The following is a 21,509-nucleotide window of genomic DNA, read 5'->3' on the forward strand; positions in this document are numbered from 1 at the left end:
TACACCTCATGAGACCTCCCTTCTGATTATGTCAAATGTGTTTAATCGCTGTGCAAGTAAAAAGAGGCTAGATTTATGATAATATATATATATATATATATATATATATATATATATATATATATATATATATATATATATATATCTGGAAATACTATATATATGATTATAATCACTTTAGCACGTGACTCATTTAACACACATAACCAGAAGTGGAAAATAGAGATGGGGTGTAGGTCCTGGCTGTTTCGACTTTATTTCCAAGCATATATATATAGTATTAGAAGTTACAATATATATATTTGTAACTTCTAATAGTACAGTACAGACGAACATACACAACCGTTTGAGACTGCAGATCCACCCGCAGGCGAGCGTCAAGGCAGGAGTTTCCTTCAAAACTTATTCTCTAAAAATCACAATATACTCTCAAGGAACAATGCCGATAAACGTACTAACCTTATGAGACTACAGATCCACATCTGACAGGTGTCAGGGAGGTGGGGTTGGAAATCTCATTAGCACTGCTGTCCCTTTACTGTGGTTATAAATATGATAATCCTATTTCCATACATCTCTATTGCCTATCCTAAAATTTAAACAATTTGCGAATTTCTTTTGATATTAAAAATTCAAGTTTATACATCCCTTGACTGATATTCATATTATAAGTGTACCATTTTTTATAAAGCTAGATTCAATGATATTCCTTTCCAGTGCGGGATTAGAATACACAAACCCTTTTGCCCTTTCCCAGTTGATATAATGATTATTCTTACTAACTTGTACAAAAATACCCCTGTTCTATTCTCTTTTCCAATGCTTTGCCCGTTTGGCCAAAGTAAATGCTGTTACAAGACTTACTTGGAATTTTTTATACATATCCTTCAGGATTGTCGGGAGAGTTCTTATAAGTATATGTTTCATTGTTTTATTGTTCTTAAATGAGCCATTAGCACTAAACTTCTTAAGAGGATGGGGGATCTCTTTCATATTATTATTATAAGGCTGTACAAGGAAATTTTTAGTGCTCTAAGATTCTTTTTGGTTTTGATACATAGTCTTTTTTGCTAATTCTAATGCTTTGTTTATTACATTGTCAGGATATTTCAGTTTCTTGCCTTTATCCCTAATTTCATCTGTTTCCTCGTCAATATATTCAGGGCTACATACAGGTAATAGTCTTAAAATCAAAGATGTAAAGAGTGATTTCTTAACCCTATTGCTTTGTCCAGAATAGAAATGCACATGTGAAGAAATATTAGTAGGTTTTCTGTAAATACTATCCAAACCCATTACTATTTCCTCGTATAAGGACATCCAAATAGCTTATGATAAATTTTACTAGAAAAAATTTGGTATGGCTATGGGAAACCCTCCGTCCCCAGTGTTAGGTAACTTATATATGGAGTATTTTGAAAACAAAATATTAAACAACTTAATTCCATGCAATGCAGTAAGGTTTAGGTATGATGACGACATAATTTGTGTATGGTCAAGGAAAGAAGATGTGAATAACTTTTTTAACAAGTTAAATCAACAAGTACCATCAATTAAATTTACTGCGGAAATGGAAAATGATGAGTGCTTACCCTTTTGGGATGCCCTCATACGAAGAAATAGTAGTGGGCATAAATACAATTTTTACAGAAAACCTATTGATATTTCTTCCTGTGTGCATTTCTATGCATAGGCCTTTCATTTGGGCCAGACGAGTAACTAATTAAAGATCGGAAGGTATCAATACAAATGCTCAAGATAAACGCTGGTTTTGCACACCTAAGCTGAAAATCTCAATAGCGCAACTGTGACATCTAAAAATGTGCTATAATGATTTATAACATTTTTAGGAATAATACGTTTGGTAAAAGCTTGACTTCGCCTAAAATCATTACAAATATTTGGTTATATTACCGAATGTTTACAATTTACATTTTTGACTGAATCAGCTGGACTGAAGATTGTTCATCTGTTTGAAAATGTACATCGTGGGTTCTGAAAACTGCAAGGAATTATATTTGCATTTCATGGTTGTCCTGGAAAAGATACTCGAAGATGTTTGACATTTGCAATGCTTCCATTAATTTTCAGAATGGTGTTGGCTTCATCCAAGGTAACGCGTTTTACGTTCGTTGACTTGATTTCATGGTTAGAGTATTGATAGCTTAGTAGTTAGCCAAAGATAAGTTCAATTAAAAAAGGTAATTTGAATACAATCACATACACTCAGTGTAGGTTGTTGTTTCCCAGTCAGCAGTTCGAACCCACTTGTGAAAAAACACGTATCAGTTATAATTCCCGTTGGAAGTAAGTTATTTCAGAGTACAGCGAACGGAATATTAAGCAATTGGTGCATAATATTTTTGAATGTCAAATATTCCACAGCTTATGTGACAAATATTCATAATTACCCACATGTTACAAATTAACCAATCAGCTATCATGGTGGAGGTGGATTGTTATCGATTCTAAGCGCAAACAAATAAAAAATGCGCCGATGTTTCTTCGACGCAATCGAGTATTCTGTAAAGCGTATAATCAGGGCCACCGAAAATAATCTATCTTTCGATGGCCTCGGCATAATGCTGTATGAGCCGCGGCCCATAAAACTTTAACCACATCCCGTTGGTGGTCTGTCCTGTATCGTTGCTAGATGCACGATTATGGCTAACTTTAACCTTAAATAGAATGAAACAAAAAATATACTGAGGATAGAGGGCTGCAATTTGGCATGTTCGATGACTGGAGGATAACATACCAATTTGTAGCCCTCTGAGCTCATTAGTCTTTAAAATCTGAGGTCGAACATAAAAATTTATATACAGTCTATGCAGCGTGTGTGAGGGAAGTACCATGATGACACAATACATTTTCCTTGTGCCAATGAATCAAATATTGAGAATATCATGAAGGAGATGGAAATGATAAGAAATGTAATGAAATCAAATAGATTATGTAGATATGGTCTAAGTAAAAAACACTTGTTATCAATCAAATCAATAGAAACTGCAGGAAAAATTATTGAAGAGAAATCTGAGGTTACTAATGCATTTAAGGATTCCCCAGTCATTCATATGAAGTCTCACTCAAAAGGTAGTGTTCTTTCCACCTTTGCTGATACAAGCAGTAGAGATGAAGCAATGACCAGAATTCTTCACAGTATAGGGGGCGCTGAAGCAAAGTTAAGTGGAAAACTGAAACCAAAAATAAAAATGTGTAATGTCTATGATGAGGAAGATCATGTGGTTGAAGCGCCAATTGACAGGAACCCCTTCCTAAAGTCTATCCCTCTTGCAAGGGCAAAGATAAAGTAGCCATTTAGTGAAGCCCTGCTGCAAGTGGAACTATCCACATCATTCTAAAATGTGAACCTGAGAATAGTGATGAGGTTACCGTACGATGGGAGTCATAGCATACGCGACAGGTATCATTTTCAGACCTGCTTCTATTGTGAGAGGTAAAGGCATCAGGAGAAGGACTGCAAAACAGAGAAGATAAGAGTTTGTGGCAACTGTGGTGGCAATCTTGTAAAAAGAGCACAAGCTCGAGTGAAGTAAATTGTTCCAGACAGAAAAGACAAGACATTGCACTATGTATCTCATCATACAAAAAAAATTAAGTGAAATATGTTCACTGGTTTTGAGGCTTAATATTATGTAAGGATCATGGATATACAGCGCAATTAAAAGTGTAACATTCCATGTAATATGAAATGCATAGTGGCATGTTCCCTTAATAGGATATTTACACACAAAGAACATTATCTGTTTTATTTGAAATTATGCTACATTTTCAATTACACATTAAGTTAATGTTTTCATTGTAAGACACAATGAAATCTATTGTTAGGTCTGCCTGAACTACTTTTTACAATTCAAAACTCATCTTTAACCCTAAAGGAGGGGTGTATAATAATGATGTAGCTTTCCTGAAATCAATGACAAAAGACGTGTGAACTGATTCAGCTCTTAGTTATCTTAACACTTATTTTTCATCTATGCAAATGATCTTATACATACTTTATTCAAGCCTAATGTCATCTAGTAAGATTGATATTATGCTCCAGTTGCCATAATGAAAAATAAAGTTATCTGTTAAGTTATTTACCATTTGAAGATAAATTTCATCAAATAATGTATAGCTCCAGTTGTTAGTTATGAGAAGTGAAACTCATCTTCAAGTAGCTAACTGAGCTAACATTCTTTTGAATTTTTATATATTTTGATATTCATCAAATTAATAATAACAAGAAGGAATGAAATGACAGTTGTTTTAAAAAGTGATCTACAAGTATAAAGACTAGTGTATTTTTTTTATAATAAAAACTGCAACAGTATGTATGCACTTAACATTTGAGAATCCTGGCTGGATCATCATTTATTAAATCATAGTCAATACACTGCACATCTCAGCCGCAATTTGATGGAGAATAATTTTCCCGTTTGCACTGTTATTTTACAGAAACTCTACAGATTGCCTTTATTGCACTTTATAGCATTGGAACTTCAATGTGTCATCAACTTCTCTTTTATTACAGAATAACATATTCTCCTTTTATATTCCAAATTTATTCATGCATTTGCTTACATGGTGAATAAATCTGGGGAAATTCCAGTGCCATAGTAATGACGCGTTGTAAGATTCCAGATTACATGCTAATAATTATTAAGAAAAATGTTACAGTGTGCTGTAATTGGTAAGAATCTGGTTTTCTATCTTCTTAATTGTATGTATTAATTTCCTTAAGGCCTCCTCTACCCATCATAGATTTTGCACAGATTATTCACAGAAAGCCAGTTACCTGTAATATATGCTAAGTGTTACACTCTGTTAGCTTACATAATATTTGGTATATAAGGACAGTGTTTGTGAATCTATCCAACAAATACATATCCTTTTTTATAATTAAATTTGTGATCTTCATACGGTATTTGAATCCAAAATACCGCTCAGGTTCTTTTCATCAAACCATACATTTAATTTTGCATGTTAGGATGATAAGTATTTATAGCCTAACACAGTCATTAAAAGGAACTGTAATTAATATATAAACAATAGTTATTCACTGGGACAGTTTTCAGATCAACAATTAAACAAAACAACGGAAATAATGAAATGATGAACTAAAAATATCAGACTTAATTAAACCATACTAAGTAGAGTTATAACTAACAACTCTTAAGATCTTATCATCCTTGGTATGTGACTGATACATTTAACTAAAAGGATTTACAATATCAAAAAATATTCGTGTTCAGAATATCATTACATCAGTATTTTCTTTATTTCTTATAATCAAATGAACAATAATATTGTGTGCGCTGTACATAAATTTTATAGAATACTACTCTAACTGTAATGTACAGTTAGTCTTGTAATAGTCACACATTTAAAATTAATGGACTCTCACATCTATCTATATAATAATGTTAAGGTCTATGTTAATGCACTAGTTAAGTACAATGTCATAATAGGCATTATACAGAGTACCGAGAAATCCTTTTACTGCCTAAGTATGAAATGATCGTATATTAACCCTTCATATTCAGTGGTAAAAGATATTTGCTCTGTTACATATCTATATTGAAAAGATCATGAAGATGCCTCCCATCAACTGAAATTCCCCATTGCTTAAATGAACAATTTATATTTTATAAGAGTAATTAAAAGGCATTTATAGACTAAAAATATTTTACATCTTCAATGCATACGCATGTAAACCACAACATCCGTCCATTAGTCTTATGGAGGCAAACATGAATATAGGCATACAGGTACTGCAGTGAAGATCAAAATCTAGTCAACAAAGAAGGTTTTCTGGGGAAGGAAATGAGAAACATAATGTTTATGGATTTCTATAGTTGTAAAATGATATGGCAAATGTCCTGGCGAGAAAGTTCGTCTTGAGGCAAATGAACAAGACTTGTGTTTTGACTGTAGATTCTAGAGCGAATTCTTGTACTTTCAGTATTGACGGTTGTACCCTTCAAGATAGATCATTCATTATTTTATAATCATAAAGGAACTAGTAAACAGAAAAATGATCTCGGGTTCATTTGAAATGAGTCAAGCCTAATCGAACAAAGTAAATAGTCTTATGACAGACACACGCACACATATATATATATATATATATATATATATAATATATATATATATATATATTAATATATATATATATATTATATATATATAGGATATATATATATATATATATATATATATCTATATAGAGTATATATATATATATATAATCTATATGATATATATAGATATATATAGATATATATAGATATCTATATATATATATATCTTTATATATATATATATAAGATAATATATCATATATAGTATATATATAGATATATCTATATATATATATAGATAGATATATATATATATATATATCTATATATATATATATATATATATAGTATGTATATGTATATACTACATACATACATATATATATATATATATATATATATATATATATATACACACATATATATATAAACTATTACCATTGAAAAAATTTTAAATGATATCTACACATTCAAAATTCTAGACATATTAAATAAAGAACTACCGTTGAAAGGTTTAAGATGCAAAAGTTCACAAATTGCTGAATAGCTTTTACCTTCTGGGAAAGAGTGAAAGGAAAGTGCCCATATGATTGTTCCAGTTCATCCACTTCATGAACAACCACCGGTTGATCTGCTCCTAAACTTTAAAATCTGTTGTCACATATTATATATTTCTGTATACTGCTTCAGTTCTAGAAAATTAATTTATGGCATAAGAATATAAAAACTTTTCAAAATATTCATGAAATCTGAGATACGTAGGATCCTTTAAGCTCAGTTCCATGAAATCCGAGTGCTTGCTAGTTGACAAATAATTATTAAGTCTTGCTTTGTGCAACCAGATAAATAGTTTCCTACATAGTTAATTAAAAGGGACACTTTGTGCCATAGCATCTACTATTAGATTAACATTAAAGCTCCCATACTTACAAGTTTAATAGATATTGTACTATTTGGAATTTTTTCTCAAACAAAACATATAAAGGCACAGTTTCCATTGTCCTAAATATACAACTGGTACAAAACCAATAGTAAAATTCAGACTAAAGAATACTGTACATGTTCATGACATAACTGGTACTAGACTAGCGCTCATTATATCATCCTGTTTTCTTTGATACTTTAAATTGTGCAGCATCTCATTGCTAATGCAGCATCCCCGTAAAACGTTTCATAACAACTGTACATTTAGGCTCTGAAAATATAGCAAATAAATGACCAGTGTGAATATCAGTTGCTGTTCAAATATTCTGAAATGGCCTGTATAGACAGCAAGCTTTGATGCACGAGTTTGAAATCCAAAAATAGTATTTTCCGTTGAATAAATATCAAACGAGCAATATGCCTAGGAACATCGTCAAACTACTGGAATGCAAAAATTATCTGGATTCAACCGATGCACCTGAGCACATAGCACATTTTTCATCAGTTGTAATCTTCATTCTCCACACACCTCATCATGACTAATTTGGTCCAATAAGTGGATTGTCACTCTCATTTGTCCCAGTATCGCTGGTACCGCTGTCTTTTCCTCCGTCTTTAGTGGGTGCAGCAGTTGTTGGACGAGCTAGAAGATTAAAAGATGAATGTTAAAAAATACATACCATAATTCAAGTCTTTTTTTCCAAAATTACAAACTTACATGATTTGTTGCTTAAAACCTATTCGGTAAAGAAACAGTGTTCTGAGTACCTATTAAAAGTAAAACTTCACATAGTTCACCATGTACCTCCACCATTTGCAATATATCAGACGTTTGTGCCAATTAGGGAGAGCGAGACAAAGCACCTCCTAATTATCATTACTACTACATATTATTATTATTATTATTATTATTATTATTATTATTATTATTATTATTATTTTATTATTATTATTATTATTATTTATTTAGATTGATCAGCCTACTGAATTACAATCTAAAATCATAGTCTGGCCTCGAGGATCTTTTTCGTTTATAAAACATATATCTCTCACCTAACAGGTACTACTTCTTAACACTTAATTGACAACTGACAAAATTTCTCTCAGAAATTTAGATACAAACTTTCAATTTGTTCACAATTGAAATGAGGACGGTCTCATAAAATATGTAATAGTTCGCAGTTTATACTGTATTGCGTCCTTTACATTCATGAGTCCCCACCTGCCAGCCAAATTAACTTACCTTGATCCAGATTTCACTTCATTAAGGTTAGGCATGAACCTTTAAGTCGTACTTTTTAATACTAATAATACGTGATTTAACCAACAATGAGAGGTATAACTATGGGTTCTAGTAAAAGTACATCGTAATATTTGGGGTACATTTGTGATGGGTGCTACTGTGAAATTGTCTTAAACAGGTGTGCCCACTCCTGACAGTTTAATAGCACATTATATATAATTAATTTCTTACTGCATGGTGTGGGTTTACTCTAATTTGATTTATTGTTACTGTTTCATTCCACAAATTCTGTAAGTGACAATAAATGTCTTATGATTATTTATAACAGCCCCTATGTTTTGATCAACACAGAAATAAAAAGAAATCTCAACTTTTCATTATATTGCATAAGGTTTGCAATCGCAAAGCATGAATTTTTTTTAAATTTACAAAGTAACCATATAATACAAGTTATCATTATTTTTTGGGGGGAGGGCTATCACAGTCCTCCAATTCGACAGGGTGGTATTCATAGCGTGGGATTCCGGGTTGCATCCTTCCTTCTTAGGCGTCCATCACTTTCCTTAGTACGTGCGCTGTTTCTAGGAGCACACTCTTCTGCATGAGTCCTGGAACTACTTCAGCTTCTAGTTATTCTAGATTCCTTTTCAGGGATCTTGGGATCGTGCCTAGTGTTCCTATGATTTTGGGTACAATTTCCACTGGCATATCCCATATCCTTCTTATTTCTATTTTCAAGCCTTAATACTTATCCATTTTTTCCCTTTCTTTCTCTTCAATTCTGATGTCCCATGGTATTGCAATATCAATGAGTGATACTTTCTTCTTGATTTTGGCAATCAACATCACGTCTAGTCTATTTGCACGTATCACCCTATCTGTTCTGATACCATAGACCTAGAGGATCATTGCCTGATCATTTTCTATCACTCCTTCAGGTTGGTGCTCGTACCACTTATTACTACAAGGTAGCTGGTGTTTCTTGCACAGGCTCCAGTGGAAGGCTTTTGCCACTGAATCATGCCTCTTTTTGTATTGGTTCTGTGCAAGTGGTGGGCATTTGCTTGCTATGTGGTTTAGGGCCTCATTTTTTGTATTGCACTTCCTGTATATGGGAGAGATGTTATTTTCATGTATCGTTCTTTGAACTTATCTGGTTCTTAGAGCCTGATCTTGTGCCACTGTTATCATTCCTTAGCTCTCCCCTCTGTAGCCATTGCTATGTTTCAATGCTGGCCAGTTCTTTAGTCTGTCTCATGTATTGTCTGTGCATTGGTTAGTTGTGCCATTCCTCTGTTCTGTTTGTCATTCTCCTGTCTGCATATTTCTGGGTCTTCGTCTACTTTTATCAGTCCTTCTTCCCATGCACTCTTGAGCCACTTGTCTTCACTGGTTTTCAGATATTGCCCCATTGCTCTGTCCTCGATGTTGACGCAGTCCTCAATGCTTAGTAGTCCTCTCCCTCCTTCCTTTCGTGTTATGTATAGTCTGTCCATATTTGCTCTTAGGTGTAGTGCTTTGTGTATTGCCCTATGTTTCCTAGTTTTCTGGTCTATGCTGCAGAGTTCTGCCTTCGTCCATTCCACTATTCCTGCGCTGTATCTGATTACTGGTGCCCATGTGTTTATGGTTTTTATCCTATTTCTGGCTTTGAGTTTTGACTTGAGTATCTCCTTAAGTCTCTGCATACACTCTTTCCTGATCTTGTCCTTCATCTCTTGGTGTTTTATATCCCCTCCTTCCAATATTCCCAGGTATTTGTATACTGTTTCATCTATGTGTTTGATGTTGCTCCCATCTGGTAGCTTTATCCCTTCAGTCCTAGTTACTTTGCCCTTTTGTATGTTGACTATGGGCACATTTTTCTATTCCAAACTCCATCCTGATATCCCAAGATAAAATCCTTGCAGTCTGGATTAGGGTATCTATTTCCTTGATGCTCTTACCATACAGCTTGATGTCATCCATGAACATCAGATGGTTAATTCTGTTGCCTCTTTTCTTGAGCTGGTACCCAGCATCCATCTTCTGCAGTACTTTTGTCGTGAGAATCATGGCTACTACGAAGAGTAGTGGGACAGTTGAGTCGCCCTGGAAGATCCCTCTCCTGATATTAACCTATGCTAGTCTTATTCCAGAGCTTATAAGTATTGTATTCCAGTTGTGCATTGTATTTTTGAATAAGCTGATGGTGTTTTCCTTTGCAACATAAATTAGCCATGTGTGTGGTATCATGTCGAAGGCTTTCTTATAGTTAATCCATACCATGCTTAAGTTTTCCTTCTCCTACTGTTCTTCACTACCATTTTGTCTATAAGGAGCTGGTCTTTTGTTCCCCTACACTTCTGCAGCGTTTCTGTTGGTAGGCAGGTGATAGGCCTGTAGTTACTGGCTATATTTCCCTTACTCTTGTCTTTCTTTATTAAGGATGTTCTTTCTGTGATCCTCCATTTGGGCGCATGGTGGCTTGCGATACAATGCTGGAGTTGTTCTGCTGTTTGTGGGTGTAGGGCCTTAAGGTTTTTGGGCCAGTATCCATGGACTTCATCGGGACCTGGGGCTTTCCAGTTGGGCATTTTCTTTAGTTGGTGTCTGATTGTGTCTGTCGTGATCTCAGTGAATCTTTGTTTTATTCTCCCTTTTTCTTCTGCCCTGCCCTGACTTCCTGGAGCTATGTTGTATGTTTGTTGTGTGATACTGGATTGCTCCATAAGTTTTCCTAGAGTCTCTTACTTGGTTTGGCTTCAGGAATTTCTTGGTGGTTGTCTTCCCCTCTGTATAGTCTTTTCTGGTTGGTTCCGAATAGTTTGTTCTGTTGGTATCCCGTATTCTTGTTCATGTACCATTGGATCTTATGTGCTTTGGCCTTAAGCCTCTGTTTTACATCTTCTATTGTGTCGTTTAGTCCCCTCTCCTGTACTTTGTATTTCTCGTTCAGTTCCTCCCTTGTTTTCTTGCTTCTTAGCCTTTAATCTGCCATCTCTTTCAGTTTACTCAAGTCAGATCTCATCTCCACGATTTGCTTTTCCAGGCGCCTTTTCCAAGACAGTTGCTGTTTTGGTTTCTGTTGGGTTGGTCGTGCTGGTGGTGTTGGTGTACGTTATCCTGTAGGTTAGTACATTTTCTTGCTACCTAGTGGCACCTTTTTCCTTCCTATTGTGAATAGTAGAATTAACATCACAAGTGCCGCGGTGCCAGACAGAGCTCCTGTGATTGTTTATCTTCTGATTACCCTTTTAGAAATTACTATATTGATTTTATGAACAGATTACGAGTTACATTCATTCCTTATCTTGGAAAGTAATTCTGGGGGTTCTAAAAAAGGTTTTCACTCTCATTTTCTGTTCATAATTCCCCTTCGGAATTATGTATACATATTATTTCCGAGTTAGTACGAGCTGGATATTAAAGACAGTTGTATATATATATTATATCTATATATACAAGATATATATATATATCCTATTAGATAATATTATATATATTATATATATATATATATAATATTATATATATACAACTTGTTTTTTAATGTTTACACCATAAAGCTCATTATTAGCGTATGTAAAAGTTTCATGACCTGGAAGCTGTAACCTTGTGAGATATCTGAATATGATTTACATTAACTTGTTTTGTATACGACATATGTCATGCTGTTGTTATAGTTAAAACAGTTGTATTTTACGGAAAATAACAAACAAATTATATTATTTTGATAATGGTTTATAATGAGGACATATGTTATATTCTAATGTCCTTGAACTGCAGACTAGTTCCCTCATGGCAATGGCAGTCCATCATAGATCTTATTTCAAGTGTCATCCTTCTATCCTTTTTGCGTATAAGAAACCAATACAATTATATGACTACGTTTAGTGATAAATATAAGTACAGTGCTTGTAAAGATCTTAATTCATAACCTGGTTCTAAGTCCAGTTCTTATATATTAGTCTTATTTATTTCCGTTCTTTTCACCTTATATAATTTTGCCTTCCTTTTTTCGTCCTTTCACACTATTAACTTACATATTTGGTATTTTCGGCCACAAACTATAAAAAAAAACCGCATTTGAATTAGCAAGTAAACTCTGAAGTAGCTAGAACATGCCGGTTATGTTGCACATCCTGATTCAAAATTGAACTGCACGTGGAAATTCTAAAATAAAAAGGAAAACCTCGAAGATAAACTTACTTTGACAATCTCCTTGGTAAGCCTTCACGTCATCAATGGCAAAACCACCATTACTTGCCATACCTACAAAGGATACTCTGTAGCTTCCTGTAGGCATCACTTTCACTTGTCCAAAACTCCAGTCTGGTCTTTGTGTTCCAATGTTTAAAGCTTCCAGAGACCACAACTGAAAAAATTACAGATACTTGAAAAATACATTTTAGGGAGCTTGAATATTTCAAAAGAAAAATTTATAGCTACAATAAATAATGTGAAATACTTTCAGTGTTTGCTTCCTAACTGTCAAGTGAAGACTTTCTATAATCAGGTTGTAAACAGATATATTAGCCACAGTGAAATTCCGCTCTGAATATTCCAAGTGAAAATGCTCGTTACTAAAATCACAAGTCAACAGTATACAAGAACAGTACTGTGAACAGGTCATTACTGAACTGATGATGTCACAACCATACACCAAAAAATCTGTTGCCTACTGTGCCATTAGTTTTCATGACCCTATGGACAGAGAAATGTTTTACTCCTTTGCATTAAAAATAAAATTTGACATAATTTACAGAAATATAAGATTTCTGCATGAAACCGGAATTTACTGTACAAACAATTTACTTTATTAATAAGCAGCCATCCCCGAGCTGATGAACACCCTATTCCGATATACCATCATGAATCATTCAACTTTATCTTTCCTTTTGCCATTTCTGCCATTTTTGCCATTTCCCACAGCAACCAACCCCCCCCCCCCCCCATCCCACCACACCCCCCAGCCCCCTCTCCCTCATTTACAATAATTCATTGCTTTATTTTCTCCCGGAATTGATTATGGGTGATAAAGCTTATTTAAATGCATGTTATTATCGCTTTAAGAGAACTTGTTGTTATCGGACTTTAGGTTTATTTGTAAATAACTTCTCGTTGACCGCAAGATACCTTCATTATGAACTCCTTTGGGTCATTTTTGACATGTTAAATGATGCCGTAATGGTTTGGCCAGAAGGTGATACTTAATTTACTTTCTCGGAATTACATATTTCCGTGATCTCATCTTCAGCCCTTGTGTTTTTCTAAGTCTCTTTTGTACCAAGACATGTGGGTTTAATTGCCTACGCATAATGCCGGATGGAAGTCCAACTTTCGACCTCCTCTTCATCAACTGAAAAACTCACGCACACAAACACAGGATATTAGGAAAATCAGTTCTTCCCTTGATAGTGACTACTACGAGTTTTAACCTTGTATGTAATCCACCTTCGCGGGGTGTTTAGTACAACCCCGTTGGGGAAGACCGTTTAAACATAAACAAAAGACTGTAAATATCATAAAGATAATGACCCTGTAAGGACAACGCCTTATTGCAAATTCCTCTGTATTTAATTATACAATCGCGTTGTTCTTACTTCCCTCCTCGAGAGCGTTCAGCGGGCTTTCCGCCAATGTATATATCTTATAAGATCATGTTTTGTGTACTTTTATATTTTAAGTTATATGTCTCGCAAGAAACACAAATCGGCTCTCGCCGACCCACTTTTACTCTCTCGCGGGTCGGATGCCACATTTCCGCCGCATGCTGTATATTTGAATTTCCTTACCTGTAATAAAGATCCTACGGGCTGCTTTTGAGCAAGTGCCCGTGCTGGCATAAAGCCAGCTTAATCTTAAACAACAACAACATAATAAAGATCAGTACACTTCTACCTGCCTCTTTATTCACACCTCACAACTGGTGACCTCCCGGTTTGGACGGTGACCCAAGCGGCTTTGGCTAAGCCATTAAGAGACTAACTACCGCCGCTCACCTTCAGAGATCTTTAGCGGACTCACACGGCGCCTCAGTTTAGATCTCTGAAAGCTCCTACCGTGGAAAAAACCAACGCCTCTAAAGGACTAAATACTACAGCATACCTTCCCAGGTGTGTTCAGGCGTTCCTCAAACGGTTTGGCCTGCCATTTACGACTCCTGTTGACCGTTTTGTGAGAGTGGACAATGGACGCAGACAGTTCCGAACCCAACCGTCTGGTTCATCCGAGCTGAAGGGCAATTCCGGGTCGCGGGACTCTCAGATAAGGTACTGCAGGCTGACTTCATCATGTCAGTCCTCCCGGCAGAAGTATTCATCCGAATAACCCCCTGGCTGACCGGTCGGGCACAGACCGAACCAGTCACACTCGACGAATTAAAGACAAGACTCGTAACAGCCTACTCCACTCCCATCGCGGAGAAAGCCGCCTGCGCCCTTGACCTAGTTACAAACCCGATACGAGGCGCAGACCCACAGGATGCCTGGGACATGGTGATGGGCCTCCTTCGCCTGCCCGAAGTAGGTCCTGATGGGAAGAAGAAGGAAATCTGCCTGAGCCGCGAAATATTCCTGCGGCAACTCGAGACAGATGTCCAAGGACAGCTAACAGACGCATACACCCTCCCCAACGACGAATTATTGGAGAAAGCTAAAAAGCTGACGCTGTCGAGCAAGGCTGCAAGGCTCACCACTCCCCGATCCTCCGTGTGCCTAGCTGCAGAGAAGGGAGAAGAAGAAGATGACCCAACGCAAGAGATCGGCGCCGTGACCCAGAGAAAGTCCTCCCACACGCAGCGGGGTGAAAACTCTTGGTGCCAGTACCACCGTAAGTTCGGAAGGTACTCCAAGAGATGCGAAAGCCCCTGCACCTTCCAGCAGCCAAAAAACTACGACGGCATTCAAAATCAAAGTCGCCCGTGGCAGCGGCCTCGTCTGAACCACACCCCGTAGGGTTTTATGTCCACAACGCGATCTCCGGCCGGAGGATGCTGGTGGACACCGGGGCAATGCACTCAATATTCCCGCCATCAGGAAATGACCGCAGCCACAGGCCTGACAACCCAACCGCCCTCGTCGCTGCAAACGGGACGCCCATCCACTCCTACGGCACAAAGTCCCTCGAGATATCCATCTTGGGGCGCAAATACGTCTGGAGTTTCACCATCGCAGATGTCAAGATTCCACTACTGGGGGCGGATTTCCTGGTGCACAACGGCTTCCTGGTTGACGTGGGTCGCAAACGCCTCCTTGACATGGGGACATGACATTTCCTACCGCTTGCGCAGGCCCAGGTGCCCCCACAATTTGCACCATTGCCCCCCATAAGTACGGCAACCTCCTGCAAGAATTCCCCGAAGTTTTCAAACCAGAACTTCGTCAGGTGGCGGGGACACCACCCAAGCATGGAATATTCCACCCTGATGCACACAAAGTTCCAACGACTCCCTCCGGGCCGCCTTCAGGATGCAAAAAGGGCGTTCTCCGAAATGCAACGAATGGGTATCTGCCAGAAAGCATCAAGCCCTTGGGCTTCACCCCTCCACATGGTACGGAAGCCTGACGGCACCTGGAGGCCCTGCGGAGACTACAGGAGATTCAACCTCGCTACTATCCCCGATCACTACCCCCTGCCAAACATGCAGGACTTGATTGGGGCCCTGCATGGAGCAAAAATCTTCACAAAAATGGACCTTTTAAAATCTTATTTTCAGGTTCCGGTGCATCCCGAGGACGTTCCCAAGACTGCCATCATCATGCCCTTCGGCTCTTACGTCTTCCATTACTCCACCTTCGGCCTGAGAAATGCAGGGGCCACCTTCCAGCGCCTGATGGACAGCATCCTGGGGGACCTGCCCTTATGCGTCTTTTCCAGGTCCCCGGAGGAGCACCTACACCATGCCCGAGCGGTTCTGAAACGTCTGCAGGAAAACGGGCTGGTCATCCAATTCGACAATTACACCACCAAGAGGGTGGACTTCCTCGGACACGAGATCTCTGCAGCAAGCGTGCGCCCCATGGCCTCAAAGGTGGATTCGGTGCAGAAGTTTCTGACCCCAACTACGGTCAAGGCCCCGCAAGAATTCATCGGGATGGTGAATTACTACCGCCGGTTCATCTCCGACGTCGCCCGCACCATGTCCCCTCTAACACAGGTCCTGAAGGGCAAACCAAAGAACCTGACGTGGGAAGCAGAACAAGCGCAGGCCTTCCACGACACGAAGATGGCCCTCGCCAGAGCCGCAACCTTGTCCCACCAGGACCCCACGGCACCCTTACACCTCACCACTGACGCCAGCAACGTCGCCTGTGGGGCCGTCCTCGAATAGATGGTCCAGGGCGGGGCCCAGCCGCTCGCCTTCTACAGTAAAAAGCTGTCGCCCGCCGAGACGAGATACAGCACATTCGACCGCAAGCTCCTGGTGGTGTACCAAGCAGTGCGCCACTTCCGCTATCAGGACAGACCACCGCCCCTTGGTGCACACCTTCACCAAGGCGGGCGACGCCTGGTCAGCGAGACAACAGAGGCACCTGGCAGCCATCGCTGAGTTCGGCTGCACCATCCATTACGTCCCCGGCGAGAAGAACGCCGTGGCTGACGCCCTCTCAAGGATAGAGATCAACGCTGTGTACCTCGGGATCGATTACGAAGACCTCGCCCGGGAACAGGCCCCCGACCCGGAGACTGCCGCATATCACATAGCCATCACCGCCCTCAAGTGGGAGGACGTGCCCTTCGGACCCACAGGCATAACACTCCTCTGCGACATCAGCACGGGTCGCCTGCCCCCGCTGATTCCATTCTCCCACAGGAGAGCCGTATTCAATGTCATACATGGACTCTCGCACCCCTCGGGCCGGATGACGATGCACCTCCTAACAGAGAAGTTTGTCTGGCACGGAATTTGGAAGGACTCCCTCGAGTGGGCCAGGACCTGCGTTCCGTGCCAAACAAGTAAAGTAAGTCGGCACACAGAATCGGGCGTGGGCGAATTTCCGCAGCTGAAATGAAGATTCGGCCACATTCACATAGACGTCATGGGTCCCCTGCCCCCGTCGGAAGGCGCCAGATACCTCCTGACGATAATCGACCGCTCCATGAGATGGCCTGAGGCGACGCCGATGTCGGAGGCAACCACCAAAGCGTGCGCCAAAGCCCTTCTCACCAGCTGGATCAGTCGATTCGGAGTGCAGGATGATATCACGACAGACCGCAGACCTGTTTTCCTGTCGGAGTTGTGGACCGGCCTAGCCCACCTGATGGGGACATCGCTACACGCCACCATCGCCTACAACCCAGCAGCTAACAGCATGGTGGAAAGGGTCCACCGATCTCTCAAGGCTTCTCTAATGGCACGCTGCACAGGCGAGGACTGGAAGAGCCAACTACTGTGGGTCCTCCTTGGCCTCTGGGCCGCCCCTCGGGTGAACGGTGAAGCATCACCTGCAGAGAAGGTATACAGGGAACCATTGGCAGTCCCAGGCGAGTTCTTCCCGACCAACGCCAACGACACAGACATCTCCATCACCAGACTTCGGGAATCCGCCGGAAAATTCACGCCCTGCATCAAGACCTTCTCCAACAGAACCAAACACTTCCTCCCAAAGGCCCTATCATCCTGCAAACACGTCTTCATCAGGGACGACGCCCGCCACCCGCCACTAACGAGACCTACCAAGGCCACTTCTGCGTCCTCCGAAGCACCAACAAGGCGTACTTCATATCCATAAATGGTCGCGAGGACTGGATCATGATCGACCGACTGAAACCAGCTTTCCTGATGGACGAAGAGTACGCCGATGCGGATCCCATAGGGCGCCTCACTACTCCTCCTCAGCAAGAAGCGACTCCATTGATCGCCAAACCACCCAGTCGTAGCCACGGCCGCCCTCGTAAGACGGTTGAACCCCCCGAGGACCACCGCAGGGGAGGCATCCCATTCCCAAAAATCCCCGAGGACTCCGAGGCCGAGGATCTACCACAGCAGCTGGTCTCGTGCACCCGAGGCCGCCTCCACCAGCCCGCTCGTTTCCGCGAGTAGCAATCAGAAGCACTAAAATCCTCCAACAATTACACCCTAATTATTGTCTTAGGGGGGAGTATTTGTAAGGACAACGCCTTATCACAAATTCCTCTGTATTTAATTCTACAATCGCATTGTTCTTACTTCCCTCCTCGAGAGCGTTCAGCGGGCTTTCCGCCAATGTATATATCTTATAAGATCGTGTTTTGTGTACTTTTATATCTTAAGTTATATGTCTCGCAAGAAACACAAATCAGCTCTCGCCGACCCACTTTTACTCTCTCGCGGGTCAGATACCACATTTCCGCCCGTATGCTGTATATTTGACTTTCCTTACCTGTAATAAAGATTTTCCTACGGGCTGCTCTGTGAGCAAGAGCCCGTGCTGGCATAAAGCCAGCGTAATCTTCAACAATGTAATAAAGATCAGTACACTTCTACCTGCCTCTTTGTTCACACCTCACAACCCCAATAAATATTAGTCCTAGATAACGACCCCCAAAAGCCCTTTGGGGTCACTATTTGAGAAAGATCCGGAAAATCTCTACCGAATTCGATGCAACTATCTGAATCCTTCTGGGGCTACGTCAGATCATAATAGCTCCAGAGTTGATAACTAATGCAATAAATACATGTGTAGCCGTTATATAACGGGTATAGATCAAAATTGTTCGAGTGACGGTAAAGTCACCAATTTATGTTGCAAAAAACTGAGCGACATAAACAGACTATATAGCCAACTCCTTCGGACGGTAACTGTATGACTCTCTGGAAATGCTCAGAATTCCTTTGCAACTTTCTAAGATCTATTACCTAGATCATAACAATTGAATTAGATATAAACACTTTGTCAACAGTGTTAGAAATATACTTATACCCATTGTGGATGCATGAATTTATTGTTATCTAATCTGGTTTGTTAATTTATTTATTTATTTTACTAATAAGCCGTCTGGTTTATTAATTTACTTATTGATTTATTATTAATCCGTCTGGTTTTATGTACACTCCGTAAACAATTCAAATGAGGAATATCCTCCATAATTTAGGAGCATTCCATGTGGGCTGACAAGTAGTCACTCGCAAAATATAACAATTCCTAAAAATCATCAATTAGTCAATTAGACGTTGCTGTGTTATATCTAATGCATATTGTTTCTTATCAACTTTATGATTTTTCTTCTGAACACATTGGAAAAAAGATGGAACATTTTTGTATTGTATTTTTTCAATATATTAATCAAAGCTGCAAGAAACGTGCATAGTAATAGTAAAATTATGATAAGATTCAGACGACCTATTAACAAGTTGATTATCGCTTTGGCACTACATCACGCAACCTTTTGGAAGCGTTTCACTCTCACACTATAAAGACCGTCTTTTTGGCCAGCCTTGTGCGAGCCCAGGGGTTCCTGCCCAGTTAGAGGTTCTTCGGCCTCGGCTATCTTACCCAGGAGAACCCTGGCGTCTCTTCCTGGAAAGCATTCCTTTGGAGCTACCTTCCCTTGAGTCCGAAGGTCCTGCCTGAACAGATGACCCTTGTTTCAAGTCTGCTATCTCAAGAGAGTGGATAACCCATGGCTAATTTCCAAGGGAAGCCGAAGGATGCCCGGTTCGGAGATGAAAGGATCTCCTCCTTGGAGGTTACCTTTTCCAGGCGACCCATGGCGAGCAACAAGAACTGGATACCCACCTTCCTTCGGAAGCTTTAGCTCCCACCTTTGTGGAGATACTTCAAGGCTTGGAAAAAGCCCTGTCTCCCTCCTAGGAGGCAGCCCCGGAGTAGAACTAAAGAGATAACTGGGTTACGCCCATTGACAAAAGAATGGAAAGGTCCAGATGAATTAGTAATCCTACACTGTACATGAATGTGCACTTCGTGAATACACACACAACACGGACAGTAATACTAGAAGATTACTATTATTGTTATTACTATAGGTAGTAGTATTAGTCGTAATGAGTAGATTAACTCTATCATAGAGTAAAACCTCTCAACAACTCTCATGTAGTCGGCAAAAAGCTTTCCACGTAATAATGAAATGTTCACTTACTTGAAGATTGTAAACGTTAAAAACTATCAATAGCAACATGATACAAAAAGATGAAGAACCAGACAGCATTCTTTTATTATTCCCCAAAATTGACAGACGCTGTAGTTGGAGTCTGGATACTCACAAAAATATGCTTTAACTCTTAGTATACATTCTCTGCTTGCAATATTGCAAGCTATTTATCATAAATTTGCTGGCAAACAAGTATGAACAATTAAAGCAAGATAAGATTACATCAATGTGGTGCTCTTTTAAGTATGAAGAATTCCACAATCCAACAAACTACTAAAATTTGTTATTATCTAATTCATTATTCTTTAAAGTCTGTGATTTATGAAGATGATGGATTAATGAGAACTTAAGTAGTCACCATCAGGAATGATAGCTGCACCCTTGATTGTTTTATTGCTACCTTAGAAAGGTTGACCCTTCTCATTATGGGAAGAAAAATATAACGATGTAAGGCACAGAAATAAAAAAGAATGGGAGAATTTCATCATGAATATATCAATGAAGACATTACCTACTTGAGAAAAGGTATTGTACACTACTAAGGTATCGTTTGCGTTACTAAATCTGGAAAACATGTCCTGAAGAGGAAAAAATTCTTCGTATCTGCATATAAAATGTCTCTCACTCTACTTTAATCTTAGTAAATGAGAATATTTCTTACCTCCGTAGGAGTACCACCCTGCTTGCCTTCTTCGGCGTTCTTGTCATACGGTTCAAGATGGACCTTCAGCTGGGTTGTATCTCCCGCTCCAAAGTAAGCAAACCAGAAAGTCAAGCACATAGGTTGGTTATCAGCAGGCTTTTCCATCGGTGGTGACATAAAAGTAAGAGTTTGAGGACGCGCATTTTGATTGAATACATCGAAGTAGGCATAACCAACTGTCAAGAAACGATAAAATCTATTACAGTACTTAAAACCAAAGGCATTCAGAGAATATAAATTTATGAAAGGACTGAATATCCACCACAACCTCTACGAGAGTTTCCCTGCATCCCAAGGGCCGCAACCCTTCTCTCCCAAAATGTAACCATTTGCATGAATCTCACCTACATTTGACAAATTGTTAAAAAAAAAAAAAAAAAAAAAATCCCTCCAACTTTTCGTGTAATACAGCTAACTAACAAACAAGCCAAACCAAAAGCATGGTCGCCCTCCTACTTCACTGTCAGAGGTGAGGAAT

The 21,509-nt window shown here is 39.4% G+C and overlaps 1 protein-coding gene across 1 annotated transcript in view; it reads right to left on the reverse strand.

Annotated features, from left to right (window-relative positions):
* Positions 1-6,507: 6,507 nt before the first annotated feature.
* The window catches only part of LOC135225803 (MAM and LDL-receptor class A domain-containing protein 1-like), a 104,762-nt gene continuing 89,760 nt past the window's right edge, over positions 6,508-21,509 (reverse strand). Inside the window, 3 exon segments of the mRNA XM_064265299.1 lie at positions 6,508-7,653; positions 12,445-12,610; positions 20,990-21,207. Coding sequence (XP_064121369.1) covers positions 7,550-7,653; positions 12,445-12,610; positions 20,990-21,207 — 488 coding nt within the window. The 3' untranslated portion in view covers positions 6,508-7,549.

The sequence above is a fragment of the Macrobrachium nipponense genome, chromosome 13, assembly GCF_015104395.2.
Source record: "Macrobrachium nipponense isolate FS-2020 chromosome 13, ASM1510439v2, whole genome shotgun sequence".
NCBI lineage: Eukaryota > Metazoa > Arthropoda > Malacostraca > Decapoda > Palaemonidae > Macrobrachium > Macrobrachium nipponense.